At 37.6% G+C, this 20,198-nt stretch overlaps 1 protein-coding gene across 7 annotated transcripts in view; it reads left to right on the top strand.

Annotated features, from left to right (window-relative positions):
* Positions 1-19,195, top strand: part of mtmr3 (myotubularin related protein 3) — a 57,367-nt gene extending 38,172 nt beyond the window's left edge. For 2 of the 7 annotated variants that reach the window (XM_048611207.1, XM_048611212.1), the window contains exons 12-15: positions 1,910-3,389; positions 11,403-11,513; positions 13,617-13,705; positions 18,712-18,817. In XM_048611207.1, coding sequence (XP_048467164.1) covers positions 1,910-3,389; positions 11,403-11,513; positions 13,617-13,705; positions 18,712-18,742 — 1,711 coding nt within the window. In that variant the 3' untranslated portion in view covers positions 18,743-18,817. Of the gene's footprint in view, positions 1-1,909; positions 3,390-4,929; positions 7,282-11,402; positions 11,514-13,616; positions 13,706-14,273; positions 14,878-17,273; positions 17,299-18,711; positions 18,818-18,874 lie in introns of those variants that run through there. The other 5 variants (XM_048611206.1, XM_048611208.1, XM_048611209.1 and 2 more) reach the window with 5 other exon arrangements.
* Positions 19,196-20,198: the final 1,003 nt, after the last annotated feature.

Below are 20,198 nucleotides of genomic sequence, written 5' to 3' on the forward strand. Positions count from 1 at the left end.
AGATCACGGCTAATTAGATCTTAACTGCATCTATTCATAACCCTAAATATCTTAGCATGACAGAAAATATGAATCTTAATTTTGTCATATTTCATTGACTTTGTGTCAACAGGATTTTGGGGAGAAAGTTCCATATTTCAACTACTTTGCGTGAGGAGCAGCATTCTGACATTGTCCACTTAATGGCTTATCTCTAAGTTTAAGATTATGTTCTCCTGGACTTCATCCAGTAAAGAAAATAATTCATTTCTGTCCACTCTATCACTTTATTTAACTGTAAACATCCTATTTAGATCACTCCTTAGTCCTCTTTCTATTCAAAAGGATATAAGCCCAGTCTATACAAATTGCCTTCATAATTTCAATGCTTTTAGATTTGTTATAATTGTTACGTCCACATTACACCTCTAAGATTAATACAGCCTTCTTAAAATGTGATGCCCAGAACTGAATATAATACTGCAGGTTAAGATTTAACCACATCGCTGTAATCTATAAAAGTTCTAATGTAACTTCCATTCCTCTGTATTCTAGTCTTCTTGAAATAAGGACCAATGTTTCATTACCCTCTTTGATTATTAATTTTACCAGTCCAGCTGTAAGTGATTTCTCTCCATGGTCCTGCACTTCTACAGATCCTAGAATATTACCATTTTAGAAAATACTCTGATTTTTATGTGAAAAGTGGATGACATCAGACTTTCCTACATTGACCTCCCAATTGCTGCAATTTTGACCTCTCACTTAATCTGATGTATGCCCCTTTGCAACTTTAACTATTTTAATGTTGAAACTACTTGAATCTGGATGCTAAACTAGATCAAACTTTTCTTTCTTAGTTTTCATTTGAGCATTTAGCTTAAAACAAGGTAAAATAATGTGGTTGACAGCAGGATGGCATAAGGAACTAGCTTCTGAAAACTGAAAGAAGCCAGCAAGTTTGCACTTCGTTTAAAGAAAAGCTTTGCTTGAAATACAGTACAGATAATGAAGATTTTTTGTCATCCTGTTTAACTTTGTAGATATTAACATTAATGGATTTGGAAATTACAAAGATTATCTGATAGATCACAGCATTAAATTGTCCAACTCCAGTTTATTGCAGATGTTTTTTTTTAAAGACATTGTTTTTTTTCGGACTGGTTATGTCTTCAACAGGCATAAAACTATTTAATGCATAGTTGAAATATTTGCTGATTTTTTTTTTGAGTATGAACACATGGCCCATTTTGTATTCCCATGTACAAAAGAAGTGGTTTGTTTTATCAATTGAATATTTTTAAAACGCTGACTCAGTTGATGCATCAAATAACCTACCTAATAGTATTAATGTAGAAAATCATTAGGTTTATGGGGTGATCAAGAAGTAGTTCCTCTATAGCATATTTAGAAACACTCGTAATAAATTACTTAGCAACTATTTGAATGAAGCTACACAACACTTACTTGGGCTTTATTCCCATAGGGATCAATTGATTATTACCACAAGGGATCACATGCATCTCTCTCTGTTAGGCAAAGACAAGTAGTTTTATAGCTTAAAGAGCACTTTTCCACACAACCTGGGGCAAGGCAAGGAAGTTTCCATGGACTACCACAGCCATTAGAGGGGTCCTGTGCTATTTGCATTATTTTGCTCCACTTTCTAGCTATCTGGTTCAAGGCAAGGAAGTAGGTTTCCATGGACTACCACAGGCATTAGAGGGACCTGCGCTATTTGCATTATTTTGCTCTGCTGTCTACCTATCTGGCCATCTGAGCTAACCAACCCCGTGACTCTTTATTAACCGCTTTCCTTCTTGACTATTTTTAGCTATTTCATTTTGGAATCACAGATGTAGTTGGAGAAACCAGAATTGATCCTAATATATTAAACAGTTAATTGATAAATCTATTTCTGTTACCAAAGGTTACCAAAGACTAGATCATTTGACAACTTGACAACAGTTTGCGATAATCCTGGGCCTACAGCAAATAGACGCTCCAGTGATCCAAGTCTAAATGAGAAATGGCAGGAACATCGCAAGTCATTGGAACTTAACAGTGTTGGAATAGGGGGATTGATGGATGGGAATGGACTAGATGATTCCTTCAACAGTGAAGCACTGGAATTGGGAAAGCTAGGAAAGAATCCTTTGGGAGCTGAACTTTCTGTAGCTGCTGGTGTTGGGGAAGGTCAAATGGAGAATATTTTACAAGAAGCCTCTAAAGAAGATAGTGGGTTGGAGGAACAGTCGAAGGATGCACCAGTAACAGAATTAAAACAAGTCGTAAATGTTTTAAGTAGTGAAAGTGAGCTTGACAGTGGCCTGACTAATCAATTGGTAACTTTTGTCACAGAATCTTCGGAAACATTAGCAATGAATGAAATGGAAAATACTGAGCCTAATTCTGGGCTTGTTACAAATTCAGAAGAAGGGACCCAGGACGGGTTCTTAGAGTCCACAATTCAGATTCCAATGTTACATGGTATAGATGCTGGTTTCAGAAAGGTTGCTACTGAAAATTCTTCAAGTTATCCAAAATCGTTTACTGAATCAGGGGATTTGATTAGTCCAAGTATTGAACCAGAAAATCAATATACTGCATCTCAATCTTGCTTACCCCACTTAATCACTCCAGACAAACTGGAGGAGAAGATACCTACTTTGGAAAGTTCTACTGAAACTTTAACAGGAGACGGAGCAAATCAGGAAGCGCCTCAAATCTACTCTGGTGCTAAACTTTATTTGAATACCAGAGCAAATGGTACCATGGTACCTGCTGTAAATTCTGAAAATAGTTTTTCTCAATTTGTACCTGAAAACCAGGATATGGTATTGAAACCAAGATTCGCAACTGATCTACATAGGACTTCAGATAAAAGCGTTCAAAGTTCACAGCCTCCCGCTTGTGCCTTGTCATTAAGTGAATGTAAAGATGGATTTGTTCCTAATGGAGAAGTCAACAGTGAAAATACAGTTGTGGAAAAAGCAACAGACTTTGGAAGTGGTACTCAAAGAAATATCACAGCTAATGGACTCTGTATAAATGGAGACGAGTTGAGAGGGAAAATGGTGTTAAGTAGACAAGTTTCTGCAGCTAGTTGCAGTTCTTTGCAGTTTCCATCTGGTCATTTTAGAAACCCCCATTCCAAGTGGTCACATTACTGCTCTGGAAAACAGCAGCCAGTAGCAAGCCCAGATCAACCTACACGAAGCCATTTGGATGATGATGGGCTGGCCACCTACAATGATATTATTCAACAACGACTTCGTCAGATAGAGGCAGGGCATCAACAAGAGGTAGAAACTTTAAAAAAACAGGTGCAAGAACTGTGGAGCAGGCTGGAGTGCCAGCATTTTAGCAATTCATCCCTGCGTTTTAATGGAGAGTTTAGTGATGAAGTGGTAAGTCTATGAATTTTTTCTTGCATTATGAATGTTGACTGTACAGTGTTCTTGTGCACAACCTAACTAATTTTTATTTAAACTTAAATTTTTGAATCAAAATTATCAAGTTAAATCGAAAACATGTTGGTGATATGTTAGCAACTATTCTACCTCGAACATTTATTTTTAATATGACATTACATGCTAAGTAGGAGCTCAGTCTCCTGCTGAATTAGAACTCAACATCTTTTCCTCGTGACAGTTCATTGATTGAATAGCCACATAACCCCTACTACCTGTCAGTATCACCAGCTCCCCCTTAAATTATTTTTAGTCAAATATTTTATATCAAAATATTTTAGTCGGCCTGCTTGGACAGATGTGTTATGGTACACTTCTGGGTAGGTGGGTCTTGAACCAGAGGTAGGGTCAAACCCTTGCTATTCTGATAATGGAAACTGTTGCAGTTATACACTCTGGTTGTACCATACAATCTCTATTGATAACCTTGTTGCTTTTACTTGCTCGGAATAATTTATTGCTCCAACAGTAGATATCATGTTAAATCTTTTTAAATTAATTTTGTCTTAAACTATATGTTCATTTTTGGCCACAGCATTTTCAGCAATTGGTTTCTTCCCATTCAGCCCCGCACATTTCCTCAAACATTCCTAAAGGATTATTCTTTAGTTCAGACAATTTCTATCTAAATGTTTACTTTACAGTGTTGTTCTTAGTTGCAAAAGCTGATTTTATGTCTATGTACTTGACACACAACTGCATCTTTCAACTATTTTGCTTTCTCTACCTTGCTGCTTGTTGACATCCAGTACTTGATGTACCATTATTATCACTAACGGAACCCTCATTTTCTCCGCCAAAATGCCACTAAAGTTCTTGACACTGAGCCCATCCTTCAGTGACTGCCCTCTCCAGCCTCTGAAGTCACCCAAATCCACTCCTACACCAACACGTGCGCTACTGAACTGTGACTTTTTTATTTCTAGACTGGACTAATCTAACTCTATCCTGGACAGCTTTGCTTCCTCTAAATTTGAACTTTTTGAGTACTCTCCTATTTATATCCTGCACCAAGCCCTGCTTGCAGTTCAAATCTCGCATTGTAAAGTCATTCCCATCTCCTAGTTCCTGATTTCCATTCCCCCCACCCACCCAAAAAAAATCTCTTTCGCCTTCTTCACTCTTTTATAACCCTTAAATTCTCTGTTCCTCCACCTGGCCTTTTCTGTACCTCAGTTCCTTCCTCCAACCTTTAGTAGCATTTCCTTTAGGAAATTCCTAAACCCTTTACCTCACATATAAAACCTGAAAATGCTGAAATATTTTCATTTCCTTAAACCTTCTAGTTTTCTAACATCTAGAGTTTTTACTCTTTTATTACTCCTGTAACTCTGGGTTTTGTTCACCTATCTGCCTGCATCTCTTTTAAAACACTACAAAGACTATCTAATTGAGCAAACTCTTGCTCGCTTAGTCTAATGTCTTGTACTCGGCATTGTGCCATCTGACCATGCTTTATTTGTATCTATTAATGCAGGTTGTGAGACAGTATTGACATGAGAATGATGTAATAGGTGATGATTCCATTGGAGCAACAGGAAAAGGATCAATCAATGTATATACTGTAATGAAAATTTGCAGTCTGAATATTTTTTGTTTTTTAAAAAAGCCAACTCTTAACATTGTGAACATCATGATTTTAACACCAGGATTTAAAGCAAATCAGCTTTCCCAGTGTATAACTGAACAAAACTGTTGGCAAATGCTACCCAGTAAATATTCAACCATTATTCAAGCTAAATATTTTTACTTGTTTATTTCATGCTTAAGATTCATTGGATTTTAAAGTATTTGGCTACAATATCCTACATTCTTTAAAGTGCAGGATCAAGAATTTCATCCGTAATTTAAAAATGTTTGTTCTGAGTTTAACTTAGTAAACAACAACAAATTGACTTAAAAATGCCTATCATTCTCACTGAAACCTGGAGGGCTCATCCAAGTCCAGAATATTGAAATCTGCCTCTCCAAATGAAATTATTTCATCATTAAACAGACTAGGGGGAAAGTGTTACGATGGTGTTTATTTTCTTGCTCCTACCTATTTTCATTTTTGTATTGTTCATTCCATTGGAATAAATGAAAAGTGCAAATCGATAAAGAAAGTCAAATGTTACAGCATATGTTGTGCCTAAATGTCTGTAGTTTTCCTTAATTGGTTAGATGCATTTTTTTTATAATTATCGTTTTGAGCTTGGGTAATAAATACAATTGTGTTTTAACATCTGTAATTTTAATTATTTTGTACAATATTTTTATTATTTATGCGGGTACTGAATAATTTGTGGATAGTCAGAAGATTGTTCTGAATGAAAGGAATAATTTGGTATAAAATTTGTCTTAGCTTTCAGAATGATTGTTTAGTTATATTGCTCACATTTCTAAATGGTCCACGGCATATAAATAATTGTGCTAGAATGTACTAGAATTAAATAATGTAAATATTATGCAATTACCAGCTTAGTAACTAGTTCAGTAAGAGCTATTATTGATGATGGCTAATGAGGGAACCTGCTTTAGTTTCCTTGCTGCTCATGCATTCCTCATTAATTGATTGAAATGCTTGACATCTCACTCCGACTTCAAAAAAAAAGACAATCAGTTGAATAACATGTCTCAGCAAACTTCTGAAATACCCTTGATTAGGAAACAAATTGGCTTTGAATTGGTCCAATCCAAGGAAATGACTCCTCTTTCAAGATTGGATGATCAGAGACCTAAAGATTCAAAAGCAGGTAAATTCAGTATTTGAGGAGGTAGGTGGATGGCAGTATTGAAAATTCTTATTAGGAGTTCTCCAAGTGAGTAAAAATATAGATTTGGAAAGAGAGTCAACTGATGGAATGTTGATGGACAAGGAAGAGTTTAGAAACTTATATTTGTGTTTTTGCTCTATAGGATTTGTATTAAGGTTGGTTTAAGCATCAGTCAAACAAGCTCTAATAAAGCAGCACAGAAACACTGAATACCCTCTTCCATGCTTTTGTTACTTCAACACTTAACTAGTCTAATGTTCTTCTGACAGACCTTCCATTTTCGACCCTGTCAATTTCAGATGTTGTAAACTCTACTGCTCAGACATTAACCGCACCAAGTTCTGTTCATCCAGCATCCATGCTTTCACCAAGTTACATTGACTCCTAGTCCAGCAATGCATCAAATTTAAAATTCTTCTTCTATTGTTCAAATCTCCTCACAATCTATTAGTTTGCTAACTCAGTAAACAACTTGTGTATCCACATTATCTGTTGCCACAACATCATTAATGGCATGCCTTCAGCTTCCAAGGTTTGAAATTTGCTTCCTAACCCTCTGCTTCTCTGTCTTCCCTGTCTTCCATCCTCCCTTACTTAAAACCTATCTTTTGCAAATTTTGTTAACCTGTTCCAATATCTCTGCGGTTTGATGTCAGATTTTGCCTGATATGTAATGTGAACTGTCTTAGGGCGTTTAGGCGTGTTATGAATGCTATTTAAGTAAAAATTATTACATTTAAACTATCAGTACAAAGGGGTCAGTTAGCTCAGTTGGCTGGATGGCTAGTTTGCAATGCAGATTTCAGCACGGGTTCAATTCCCACACCAGTTGGTTACCGTGAAGGACTCTCCTTAACCTCTCACTTCGCCTGAGGTGTGGTGACCTTCGGGTTAAACCACCACCAGTCTTTGATCTCTAACGAGCAGCTTTATGGTCGGGTAGTGCTATGACTTAAAGAAATAATGTAATACAACAGTAAAATATTGCAGCTCTTGGAAATCTAACATAAAAACGGTGCTGCAACATGAAAATGAAACTTCATTGCTACTGTCTGGTGTCCAGATTTCATTCCTACATTCCTCTTTGAGTATGAAATTTGATAAACAAGTGCATTTAAATATATTTTTTAAAACCTTGTGTATTTCTTATAAATGCATAGTCACTTGATACATTTGACAGAAGTGCATTACGTTTGCTCAGTATGGGTGGCATCATCCAACAGCTAAGTACTGAAAAAGCTCTATTGAGCCCACTGTTTACATGTTTGTATTGTGCCTTTATCTCTTAAGAGATGCATAGGGATGCTTTTTTAGACAATAGAATCTTTGGGAACAGATTGTCTATATCAACATGGCTTCTATTTTTATACTCCATTCCAAATTGGGTTTGACTAGTATTTACACTTGGACATCTACCAATCTCTACTTAATTGACATTTGACTCGTTCTTATTTTCTGCTTGAACCTTCTAATTCCTGAATCAGCTGTATGTACCACATTCTTTTGGAGTGTCTAACAATGATGACTCTTTTCATCCCATATCTATGTGCCAAATTATGTGTGTGTAAATCTTGGAAAGGATGATGATCGTCTTCCACTCTGATACCGTTAATGGTGGAATGGCTCTCTGGTGCTCTCTGGACAGCAAGAAGTCAAAGTTTTCATGAGAGAAGAAAATAGTGCAAAATAAAAGGAAAAAAAGAGAAGATACAGATTTAAACTTAAAATGCATGTGCATGTAAAAAGAAGAAGCTTTCTTTTTTATATAAAAAAATTACAAATACAGAGCTGCCAATGCCTCTGGGTGATCATAGATATTAATATACATGGTAGAAATCTCACTGTTTTCTAATCATCTTGGCCTTCAACAAGAGACATCAGGTTGAGAAAGGAAGTGGAGAAATTTAGAAATGGTTGGAATCTCTTTATTATGGCATGCTACCACATTTAATTTTCTTAAATGATCTTTATCATATGTAATTTTATGGACTGATGCCATTTTGAGGCTATGACACACTTACGCATTCCATGAAAAACTGATTAATTAGCTGTAATGCTATCATATATTCTACAATTTTGGAAATTTTTTAGGTGTTCCTAGGAAGCAGATGCAACAAAAGGCCTGGTCATGGTCTGTTTGACTGAAACATACAGTTCTATGATGTTTATAATCCAATAGAATAACATTTTATAAACTTTTGTATTTTTGAAATAATGTATAGATCTGGGATTTATTTTGGAACCAATTAGCGTGAAACATTTATGCTGATCATTACTTAATGTCCACAAGTAATATATTTTTTCATTTGAGTGTTTTTCACTCAGAGGGGAAATTTTAGATAACAATCATTGAAGCAGTATTTCAAATTCTTTACCTGAAAGGTCAATACTGAGAAGATAGCTTTGATAGGTTGCCATTGTATACTAATATATTTTGTGTATTATGTACAGTTTTAATGATATACAACACTGGGACTAGTTGGGAGATTTTTTTGTGCTGCACTGATTAGTGTTATTATAATTACTAGCCATGATGGAATTTGATACTGTTTTACCTATTGTTTTTTTTTTAAAAAGAATATTTTAATACCTGATTTGTTATCACCGTTTCAAAAAAAAAGAGCCTGGAGACTCATTGAATATTGTATCCAGTAGTGCAAACCCTGATTAGTGCAGTAGTTGGTAGTCGAATATTGGATAGGTCACTACATTCTGAAGGGAATACTAGAAATGGAAATCATGTTGAATCCTGCATGAAATTAGTTCATTCTCAATTCTATGTATTAAGACATACAATAATACGAGCAACTGTTGGAACAGAATGCCACTTAAGGCAGCATCAGAGGAGCAGGAAAGTTGACGGTTTGGGTCGATGCCCTTCTTCAGAAATGCGGAGGGGGGAGGGAGCTGGGAAATAAATAAAGAGAGGAGGGGTAGGGCTAGAGAAGGTAGGTGGGATGGTGATAGTTGAGTGCAGGTAGGGAGTGGTGGGGATTGGTCAGTGGGATAGGTGAGGCGGATAGGAGGGAGAGAAGTTAAACAGGTTGTGCCAGGTCAAGGAGGCAGGATGAGAGGGATGGTTGGACATGGGATGTGGCCAGGGGTGGGGAGATTTTAAGACTGGTGAATTCCATGTTTAGGCCATCGGGCTGTAGGCTCCCGAGGCAAAAGATGAGATGCTGCTCCTCCAGTTTGCGGGTGGTGTCCTTGTGACACTGGAGGACACCCAGGATAGACATGTCACCCAGGGAGTGGAAGGGGCAGGTAAAATGGTTGGCGACCGGAAGGGGTTGTCGTTTGTCACATACAGAGCACAGATGCTCTAAAAACGGTCTCCGAGTCTACGCTTTGTCTCACCGATGTAGAGGAGGCCACATCAGAAGCAGCGGATACAGCAAACCAAGTTGACGGATTTGCAGGTGAACCCTTCTCTGATATGGAAGGTTTCTTTTGTGCCTTGAATGGAGGTGAAGGAGATGGTGTAGGATCAGGTGTAGCACTTCCTGTGGTTGCAGGGAAAGGTGCCGAGGGTGGCGGGGTTAGTGAGGAGTGTGGATCGGACCAGGGATTCGCAGAGAGAGCGGTCCCTACGAAAGGCAGATAGGGGTGGGGAGGGAAATACTGGTTTGGTTGTGGGGTCGAATTGTAGATGGCAGAAGTGGCAGAGAATGATACGTTGAATGTGGAGGTTGGTGGGGTGATATGTGAGGACAAGGGGGATTCTGTCTTTATTTTTTGCGGGGAGGGGATGCGACGGCAGAAGTGCAGGAAACGCAAGAGATGCGGTTAAGGGCATTTTCGATCACCAGAGGGGGGGAAGTTACAGTCCTTGAAATAGGACTGTAACTTCTGGGATGTGCAGGAGTGGAATGCCCCATCTTGGGAGCAGACGCGGCTGAGGCGGAGGAATTGGGAGTAGGGGATCGCATTCTTGCAGGATGGTGGGTGAGGAGATGTAGTCACAATGATACCACCCGCAAACTGGAGGACCAACACCTCATGTTCCGCTTCGGGTGCCTACAGCCCCATGGCCTAAACATGGAATTCACCCCCCGGCCTCATCCCACGTCCAACCCTCCCTCTCATCTTCGCCTCTTGACGTGACACAACCTGTCCGTCTTCTCTCTCACCTATCTAGTCCACCCATCCCACTGACCAATCCCCACCATTCCCTATCTGCACTCACCTATCACCATCCCACCTGCTTTCCCCAGCCCCAACCCTTCTCTCTATTTATTTCAGAGCTCCCTTCCCCCTCCCCCTTTCTGACGGAGGGTCCCGATCCGAAACGTCAACTTTCATGCTCCTCTGCTGCCTGGCCTGCTGTGTTCCTCCACTTCCACACTGTTGTCTCTGACTCCCGCATCTGCACGTCTTGCCATCTCGGAGCCAGTTAAGTCAATGTGGTTTTCAATGCCATACGACTGAGCATCTAATTAACAAACTGTACAAATTACTACATAATACTCTTAATTTATGGTACAGTTTTTTCTTAGAATAAGATGCTTTATCATGGTTTGAAGTTTACACACCATTTGTTTATTTAAATTTCTGATGGTCTGCTGATGGAAACAAAGTGATGAAGTCTGACAAATATTCTGAACTAAGATTTTTAAAACAAGCAGAAAGCTTCTTGTTTACAGGACGGGAAAAGAACAGGGAGATTGAATTCAACTGTGAAGCGCATCAGCCTATCATTATCAACACAAAATAACAAAAATTTTGTCTGATAAGCCTTTAACACATTTTACTTAAATGAAACTCTGAATGTGTAGATTTGTTAGCACCTATAGGATGTATGATGTCCCAAGGAAAACGGAATGTGTGATTTGCATTTGATGCACCAGGTGACCTAGTTTTGTGACTCATTTAACGTTTTTTTTTAATAAATGCTGTTGTAAAGGAATTTACGAACTATTAACAAATGCTTGATTATGAAGACTATTACTGTTTTATATCATGTTATAAGCAGCGTTATTAGTAAGAATATTCTGCGTTTTTGAGATTGAAGATCTGAGTTCTATTAATATTCATATAAAATGCTTACATGGTCTGAGGATTGTGATTCCACTAATGTTTTAGAAAATTATCTTCCACTTACAATGCAAGTGTATGTACTTTATGTTGCTGGGTTGTAAGTACTTTGGTAGATATGGATTGTACTTTACCATTATTGTTTGTGTTCTGTAATTAGACCTCTATCCCAGACTCTGAGAGCAATATGGATCAGAATTGTTTATCCCGCTGCAGCACAGAAATATTCTCTGAGACCAGTTGGGAGCAAGTGGAAAAACAGGACACAGAGGTGAGAAATGCAGCTTCAATAAGAAATGGAAACTATCCAAAATGATAAAATACGTATCAAGAGCTTCTGTTCTTTAAGAAAGTATTTGAGGAAGGAAGAATGTAAGCAGTGCCACTCTTTACTAGATTTAGAACAAATGCAATTCTTGAACAAGTGAAGGTTAGACATAACTGAAGCACAAAACAAATGGAGAAAATTTCAATGCAACTTTTCAGGATGATGTTTTGTAGGTAGTAATCCACTTTCTACTTTAAAACAAAACACTATTCGTTAACGGTTTAAGAACTGTTACAAAGGACAAAGAATAGACTGCACGAGAAAATGAGTGGTCAAGAAATTGATCAAGCATTGAATTAATGAAAAGGGCCAGGGACACCTTTTATGCAACAGAAGTATACTAAATTTCAGCTTAAGAAACCATGCAACAAAGACAACACAGGATACAGAAGTCAGAATTTTAAGACAATTCTGAAGTTAGTTCATTTTCAAAGTTTACTATGAATGTCAATTGTACCAATTAATTCTTGATGTATTCACAAAACTACATGAAGTCATGACATAGAACATGGAACAGTACAATGCAGTAACAGGCCCTTAAGTGGTTGAGAACTTGGATATGTACCTGAAGTAAAACTCATTCTCATTCGCTGCATTGACATTTGAGGTGTCACGCATTCTTGTAAAAAGATGTCAGTGTATTTAAGCTTCATCCAGTTGAGTTCTACTAGGAACATCACAACAGTAGGTCTTTAGCTTGGGAATTATTATCATGATTTCAGAGTATCTTGCTATTCCTGTTAACCTACTGCTCTATTAATTGAATACACTCCTTCATGGTGCCAAAGGTGGATACTCGAATGAAAATCATGATCAGTGGTCCCTTAGAATTATCATAAAAGCTTTTTAGTAAATTCATTTTTAATTTGAAATTAAATAAAGGAATATTCACTGTGTTGGTGTAACTCACTGGTCCCAATTGGATCATTTCAAAATGAGAACAACGTACACTAGCAAATATCTGTTTGCTTACCGTTTAAATGTGATGAAAGAAAAGCTGTTGAAAAAATTGAAAATAGCTATTTAGAAGAAAGGCTCTCCTTTATTTAAAAGTTAATGAGATGCTTCTGCCTTCCCCTTGCATCTAGGTGCAAGGGATCATCCATACATAGTGAATAGAGGAAAACTGGGCAGACAGTATTGTGCACTCTGAGACTTCATCACTAACTATACTAACTTTCTGTTGGCCTCTGTTTACTTTCTTTAGCCCATATTAATATCACCCATCCTAGTATCTGCACCTTTAACGCGATGTCAGTTTGTACCTAGTTGCATTCTTGTAAAGTGCTTTGGGACAGTTTCCTAAGTAAGATACACATATGTTAATGTAGGTTGTTGTATGCTGATTTTAAGTGTATGGTCTTTGCCTGATTTTCATTTCATTCCCAGATGATCTGATGTGCCAGTATGCAAGGTCAAAAATGTTTGGTCCAGTAACTTACTCAACACAGCCCTTTGCTGTAAATTATAAATTATAAACCACTGTGTTGTGAATTCTGGCAATGTTTTTCTGAAGAGTTTAGGTGGAGTAGCAGCTTTTGAGAACAATCTGTTGCGATGTCATTGCTCTCTGTTGTTGGAATCTTAACTCAGAACTTAAATTTACAATGGGTAACTTTTTTTTAGTTGTTTTTTTCCCTCTTGATGGTACTGAATGATCCTCCAGAATCCTTTCCTTTTGTTACTAAAAACATCTGGCTGTTTTGTATGTGTGTATTTCACTCTTTCTGTATGAACATTTTACTTTTAATTGATTTCGAGGGAAAGTTGTTTTGGATAAACATTCCGGTTTCCTAGAAGGAAACTAATACATCAAAACCATCCACAGTTCAACTTAGACGGTTAATTATTTGTCTATGACCTAAGTAGGGACAAGCAATATTTAAAAGTTCAGTTTTTCCACAACAAAGCAGTTCAAATTCATAACAAAGGGTAGGGATTTATATTACTTAGAAGACTGAAATGCAGTTAAATAAACTTGGAAACTTGGAGTGGTATCTTTTTCAAAAAGTGCTGTTTTCTTGATTTCCCAATGTCTGTTCCTAGGTGACTCGATGGTACCCTGATCATTTGGCTCCACAGTGCTATGGCTGTGAAAGTCGATTTTGGCTGGCTAGCAGAAAACACCACTGCAGGTACTATACACAAAATATTGCACAGACGTGGCTAAATGTGTTCCTTTTGTCTACTCTTGTTTTTCATATGATGTGCCAGCTATCTTAGACTGTTGCATAAACATGGATGCAATTAAATTTGGAAAAAGGGCTACAACCACGTTCACTTATTTCATAGAAAAATCTAGAAAAAATATCACTGCATTAGACAGATATGACTCAATGCCATACTAGCTACCAAAGATTCTTAAACTATGACATTTATAAACAGTATACGGATCAAGGAATAGATCCACGCAATGATCTTTACAACATTGGATTTTGTTTTTGTCTAGCTATAACTTTAATTCAGACTGAAATCTTAACATTTAAAATGTCTACTTCAGTTGTGTACCACTGATGTAATGTTCCATGCCAAGTGGTTTGAAACTTTTTAAGCTGTAAAAAATTAGTTTATAATTATATATTTGCGAGACTGTGTTGATCCTTCAATCTGTTCATGCTCAACAATTCATTTTTACCATCTACAAATGGATTTCCACAAGATTATTTTACTTGTAAAAATAATACAGGAAACACTTTTTTGCAGTACTTTTTCTCGACTGAATACAATTTTCTGAGAGTGATCCTGTATATCAAAGGAATTTAGAAGACCTGAACAACGCATAACCGCTGGGGATGTACAAAATGGCCCACAGTGTTGAGGTTTTGGGTGCCAATTCTCTGTCGTCATTTTTTTTTAAGCGAGTGATTAATTAACAGGAATGTGGCCACATCTTCCTTGTTAGCTTTTACTTACTGAGCTACAAGCTAGTTTATGATATACTACGCTGTCACCCTAGATTGAACTAGTCACTTTCACCAGTCCTCCTCTAGTTGAGCATTGGAGATCATTATTATAACTAATACATTTCAGTTTTAAAAGCTAATAGAGCATTGTGCAATAACATGTTCTGTGACCTAGCTAGCATGACATAGAAAGAAAACCGGATATGAACTTGAAGGCATTGTGAATAAGAACCCTTCCCAACAGTGAACCAGCGCATAATTAGGAAACATATAGTTTCTGAATGCGAAATGTTGCAATGTAATGCTGCATGCTGTTCCGAAGAACACTGAGCCACATTAGGGAATGGATAGAAATAACTTATAATTACGTAGACAACATAGTGTGGAGCTGTAGGAACACAGCAGTCCAGGCAGCATTAGAGGAGCAGGAAAGCTGACGTTTTGGGTCAGGACCCTTTACAATTGGGGAGGGGGAGGGAGCTGGGAAATAAATAGAGAGAGGAAGGGTGGGGCTGGGGAAGGTAAGTGGGATGGTGATAGGTGAGTGCAGATAGGGAGTGGTGGGGATTGGTCAGTGGGATGGGTGGAGCAGATAGGTGGGAGAGAAGATGGACAAGTTGTCAGGTCAAGGAGGTGGGGATGAGAGGGAGGGTTAGACATGGGATGAGGCTGGGGGTGGGGAAACTTTAATGCTGGTGAATTCCATGTTTAGGCCATCGGGCTGTAGGGTCCTGAGGCAGAATATGAGGTGTTGCTCCTCCAGTTTGCGGGTGGTGTCATTGTGACACTGGAGGAGGCCCCTGGGAGGGGGAGTTAAAATGGTTGCCAACCGGAAGATGTTGTCGGTTGTCGTATACAGAGCGCAGATGCTCGACAGAACAGTCTCCAAGTCTATGCTTGTTCTCCGAGACTTGGAGACCATTTTGTAGAGCATCTGTGCTCTGTACACAACAACTGACAACACCTTCCAGTCATCAACAATTTTAACTCCCCCCACCCTCCCACTCCATAGGTGACATGTCCATCCCAGGCCTCCTCCAGTGTCACAATGACACCACCTGCAAACTCCTCATCCTCATCCCCCTCCCCATTTCTGAAGAAGGGTCCTGACCCAAAACATTAACTTTCCTGTTCATCTGATGCTGCCTGACCTGCTGTGTTTCTCCAGCTCCACACTTTGTTGTCTCTGACTTCAGCATCAGCAGCTCTTGCTAACTCTTATAATTGCATAGCACCTTTCAGAATGCCCAAAGTTCTTCATAGCTAGAGAATTACTTTTGCAGTGTGATCACTGTTCTAATGTGGAAAATGCAACAGCTAACTTACACAAAGAAAAGTCTCCTAATCAGTAATATGAAAATCTGAGATAACAAGGTGTAGAGCTGGATGAACACCGCAGACCAAGCAGCATCAGAGGAGCAGGAAAGCTGACGTTTCGGGCCTGAAGGGTCCTGACCCGAAACATTAACTTTCCTGCTCCTCTGCTGCTTGGCCTGCTGTGATCATCCAGCTCTACACCTTGTTATCTCAGATTCTCCAGCATCTGCAGTTCCTGCTATCTATGAAAATCTTAGTTGTGATTGGGTAGGAAGAACTCCTCTGATTTTCTCTCAAAGGATAGATCATGAAAGGGTAAATACAAAAGGACATTTTTAAATGCATCTTAAAAGAGGAAGGAGACATTGTGGAAGGAAGAGAATTCCAAAGCTTAGGACTCAGATAGCAAAGCAGGGAAATTTGGTCACAGAAGATGTTAAAATTCGAAGACCTTTCGGTTAGTTATACGACTAGAAGGTCAGGGAATGGATGAAGCAATGGAAGGATTTGAAAGCACGATGAGAGAGTGTTTTTGTGTTTTCCTCAGTAATGTGCCAGTGCTATCTATTACCAAGTCGGTATGCTATGAGGCAGCTGTGCAACCTTATACACATTTCTTATTTTCCCTTCTGTGAAAGTTCAAAAATTTTTACATTTCAAAGCAGCAAAGGTGAGATTTGAACCTTCTTGTGTATTTGCTTATCTCATCCTGTTGGTGCACCAGTATACTGTGATACTCCATGACTTGGACATTTTGAAGGAATTTTGGAGATTCTAACTCTCCATTTTCCACCAGCCAGCGTTTAATCTTTTTGAAGTTGAAGCTATTCAGGTTGGAAAGAAAGAAGCATACAATGAATTGCATTGACATAGTAGATGTAAATTAGAATGCAGATTTCAGCAGAGAGCTATGTTCTCCACCGCAGTAGCAATACCCCCCACCCAGCCCAGGTGCAATGATGTAAGCTGGATGTCTTCACATTACAGAACCTGTTGCATCTGAATATCTTGTGTACTATTTATGAATAAAACATGTTGACATATTCTCTTTAACCATTAGTTTGCCAGCACTTCATGGAATTCCAGTCTTCTAAAAGTGTATTTTTAAACTGAAGCCATTGAGTCAAAATTCTTGACGCAAGTCCAATAATAAAAATACCATGCATCACTTTACTGTGTATATGTTTCCAAATGCTGAGAAAAATCTGTGATTTCATTTCAAATGTTTACATTCTTCCTTTCCCTCTTTTTAACTTGTAGCTATTTGTATATGTAGTTTTGTTCTGCAATATTTTTTAAACACTTATTTCTATGATTCCAAGGTCCCATTGTCTGTTTTGAAAGTAAGAATATCTTTGGAAAAAATGGCCCGTCTTCTAAAACAGGCTTAAAAACATATTTCAGGCAACTTAAGTGCCAGCTTTAAGGATAATATAACCAAGTCACAAACTCAAACAGTTCAATCTTTTTTGATTTGACAAAGACCAGTCTAGAAGTTATTTCATCTACAAAGCTGTCTGTGAAACGAGAGGTCATCTGTGACGAAGTAATGGTCACCACTGTTTACACCTGAAGATACAATATTTTAGGGTGCGTTCACTCACCCTGTCTAAAATAATTTTGTTTTGGAATTTTACTTAAATCTTGGAGAATTTCAAATATTGCAATCGGTTTTATTTTAAGTGTTTCTTGTGTATTAATCAAACATTGTTCAAGCACAATACGGAACTGGACATGCAAACAAAGTTCCATTTTTAAAACTGACCACCTTGTTCACGGTTTCATTGGTGTTCTCTTTCTTTGCAACATATTATATGAGCCAGAATTTCCTCCAATTGAATCTCAAAAATCCAGAACATTTAAATTGAGCCCATGCCAGAGCACCTGTAGTTTGCCACTGTATCCATTTTCTTTTCCTGCCTACTTGGGCTGCACTAAATTTCCATGAGTTCAGTGTTGCATGATGCAGGGCTCAGTTTCAAACTCCATATCTTCATCAGCACTAAGACTACTTGCTTCTATTTCTGCAACATTTACAATATCATCTTCCTCCTCAGTCAGACCTTAACCAAAATATTTGTTCCTGATTTTATCATCATTGCACACCACCTCTGTGACACCTTCTTTGCCTCTAAAGCTTCACTGTCCATACAAGTTATCCAAAACTCCACTGCCACATCTTGGATCATATTTATTTCCAGTTCACTCCCACTTTTCTCAATGTACTGTGACTCCAGTTCCTAATTTACCCATCAACTTGATCCCCTTCCTCCAAAAGCAGAACTAATGGGAAGCTCCTTCCATAGCTCTATTCATCTTATCTCTGAATTCTGTTGCCTTTATGGTCTGTTGTCACCTTTGTCACCTTTGTTAACCTAATTCTGACTTCCTGTAATTTATTTCCTTGTTATCTACCTTGTTAGATTAACTTCCAGCTGACTCAAGCCTATTCTATCAAACTCCCCTTCATTTCCTTTCTCCCTGCCATAAACCCCTTTTCAAAGTCTAGATTTTAGCCGTGTCTTTGCCACTCCATCCCTACACCTCTGCACAATGTCCAGGTGTTTCTCTGTAAAGAATCTTGGATGTGTTATGTTCAAGGCAAGGCAACCTGATTAGTTTCTGTGACATTGACATCACTTTAAATAAGTGTTTACAAGTTAACAAGTGTTAAACAAGTAATGTTAAATGAAAGGAATTTTTAAGTATTGCTCCTGTTTTGAGAATTAGTACTCAATAAACTTAGCTTCCTTTATTAAGATTAATACTATAGATAAAATAACTTGCATATTTCTAAAATGCTTCTATCATTATAAAGTAGCAGCATATTGTTTTTCATTTGTTTGTATCCCCTCGCTGTTACCCTGCTGATTTGCACCTTTTCCTTAGTTTCCCTCTGAGCTGTTTTTTCCATCTTGCAGGGACAGGGAGCCTGTTGATGACACATGGTGAGCATTTTCAACAGTCTTCTCTGTCTCTTGTTTGTCTTCATTTCCTGGTGATGTTGACTTAACATTTATTTGTGTATTAATCATTAAACTTTCTCTCTCAATTTGAGACTATGCTTAATTGGATTCAAAAAAGACCTATACCCAACTGGCATTTACAAGTCATGTTAAAATTACAAAACATGCTAAACAGAAAACAAATTGACTTCTGTATTTATCACCCCTTCTTATTACACACATTTAATTATGATAAATGAATGAAGCCTTTTCAGTGTTTTTCAAGTTTACAGCACAGTATGTTTTGAATCAGCTTGATAACGAAAGTTATATCAATAGGGTGGACTCCTGCATGGCATTGTAATTATTAAAATTTGGCTTGTCCATACATAATATGGATGTTGTTTGTTTTTTTACTGCTTAATTTTCACACAGTTTTCCAGAGTGTTGAAGTTTAGTTGTTCTGGATATCAGCAGAAAGTACATCTTTTATCCACCTTAACTTTACAACTCATTTTAAAATTTTGGATGTTTTTCTTTCAGCTTTTCATTAAAACAATGCTGATTAATGTTGATGCTCTGCATGTTAACCCGCTAAATAAAACTTTTAGTTTAACTGTTGGTTGCAGTAGTGTAATTTTGCCATTTCACAGTGTATGAAGTGATCAAACAACTGATGAAATCTCACTAAAGCAGTTGTAGTGTGAGAAGTTTGTTTTACAAACTGATACATTCATTGGATATGAATGTTTAACCGCCCAATATCTTATGTGATTAAACCTTGCAACACACTTAAAGTAAACTATTTTTGCACTTCATATGTAAAACTGGTGTAAGTGGCTTATCTAATCTAAAGGCTGTGCAACGTGTATTAAATTTAAATTGAAAATTTATTCAGAATTGAATGATTAGAACATGGCTTTTAAATGATTTAATGTTTTTCTTTGACCCAGTAAATTGAAAGAAACTTTGGAAATGTTTCTTTCATTTTAGTTGATTGTTGGAAAAGATCTTTGCATTGAAAACTCAAAGCTTTCACTTGCAATACAGCTGCCTATTTAAGTTACAAGAAGGTACCTTATGTTGAGCTCTTTTATCCAATGATTATTTGATACTCCTGAAAGGCATATGTTCATAATCCACAGTAATTCTATTTCCAAGACCCACGAACTGGACAACATTTTAGACGTTACCAGTAATGAGTCAAGTCAGAGCTTGTAGTGAAAGTCAGTGAGAAAGGTACAAGGTGGAAAGGAAAGTGGTGAGGATGACGTTGAATCTGCAGAGGGATATCGACAAGTTTTTATGCTCAGTTTCTTTGAAATAAAAGCCATCTTTCAATTTCCTTTTCCTTATTAACTGATGAACTTGTATGCTAGATTTTTGTGATTTATTCACAAGGACTGCCAAATCCCTCTGTACTGTAGCTGTTCATTTAAAAAATATTCGCTCCTCTGTTCTTT

Source organism: Rhincodon typus, chromosome 24 (assembly GCF_021869965.1).
Source record: "Rhincodon typus isolate 14 chromosome 24, sRhiTyp1.1, whole genome shotgun sequence".
In the NCBI taxonomy this organism is placed as follows: Eukaryota; Metazoa; Chordata; class Chondrichthyes; order Orectolobiformes; family Rhincodontidae; genus Rhincodon; species Rhincodon typus.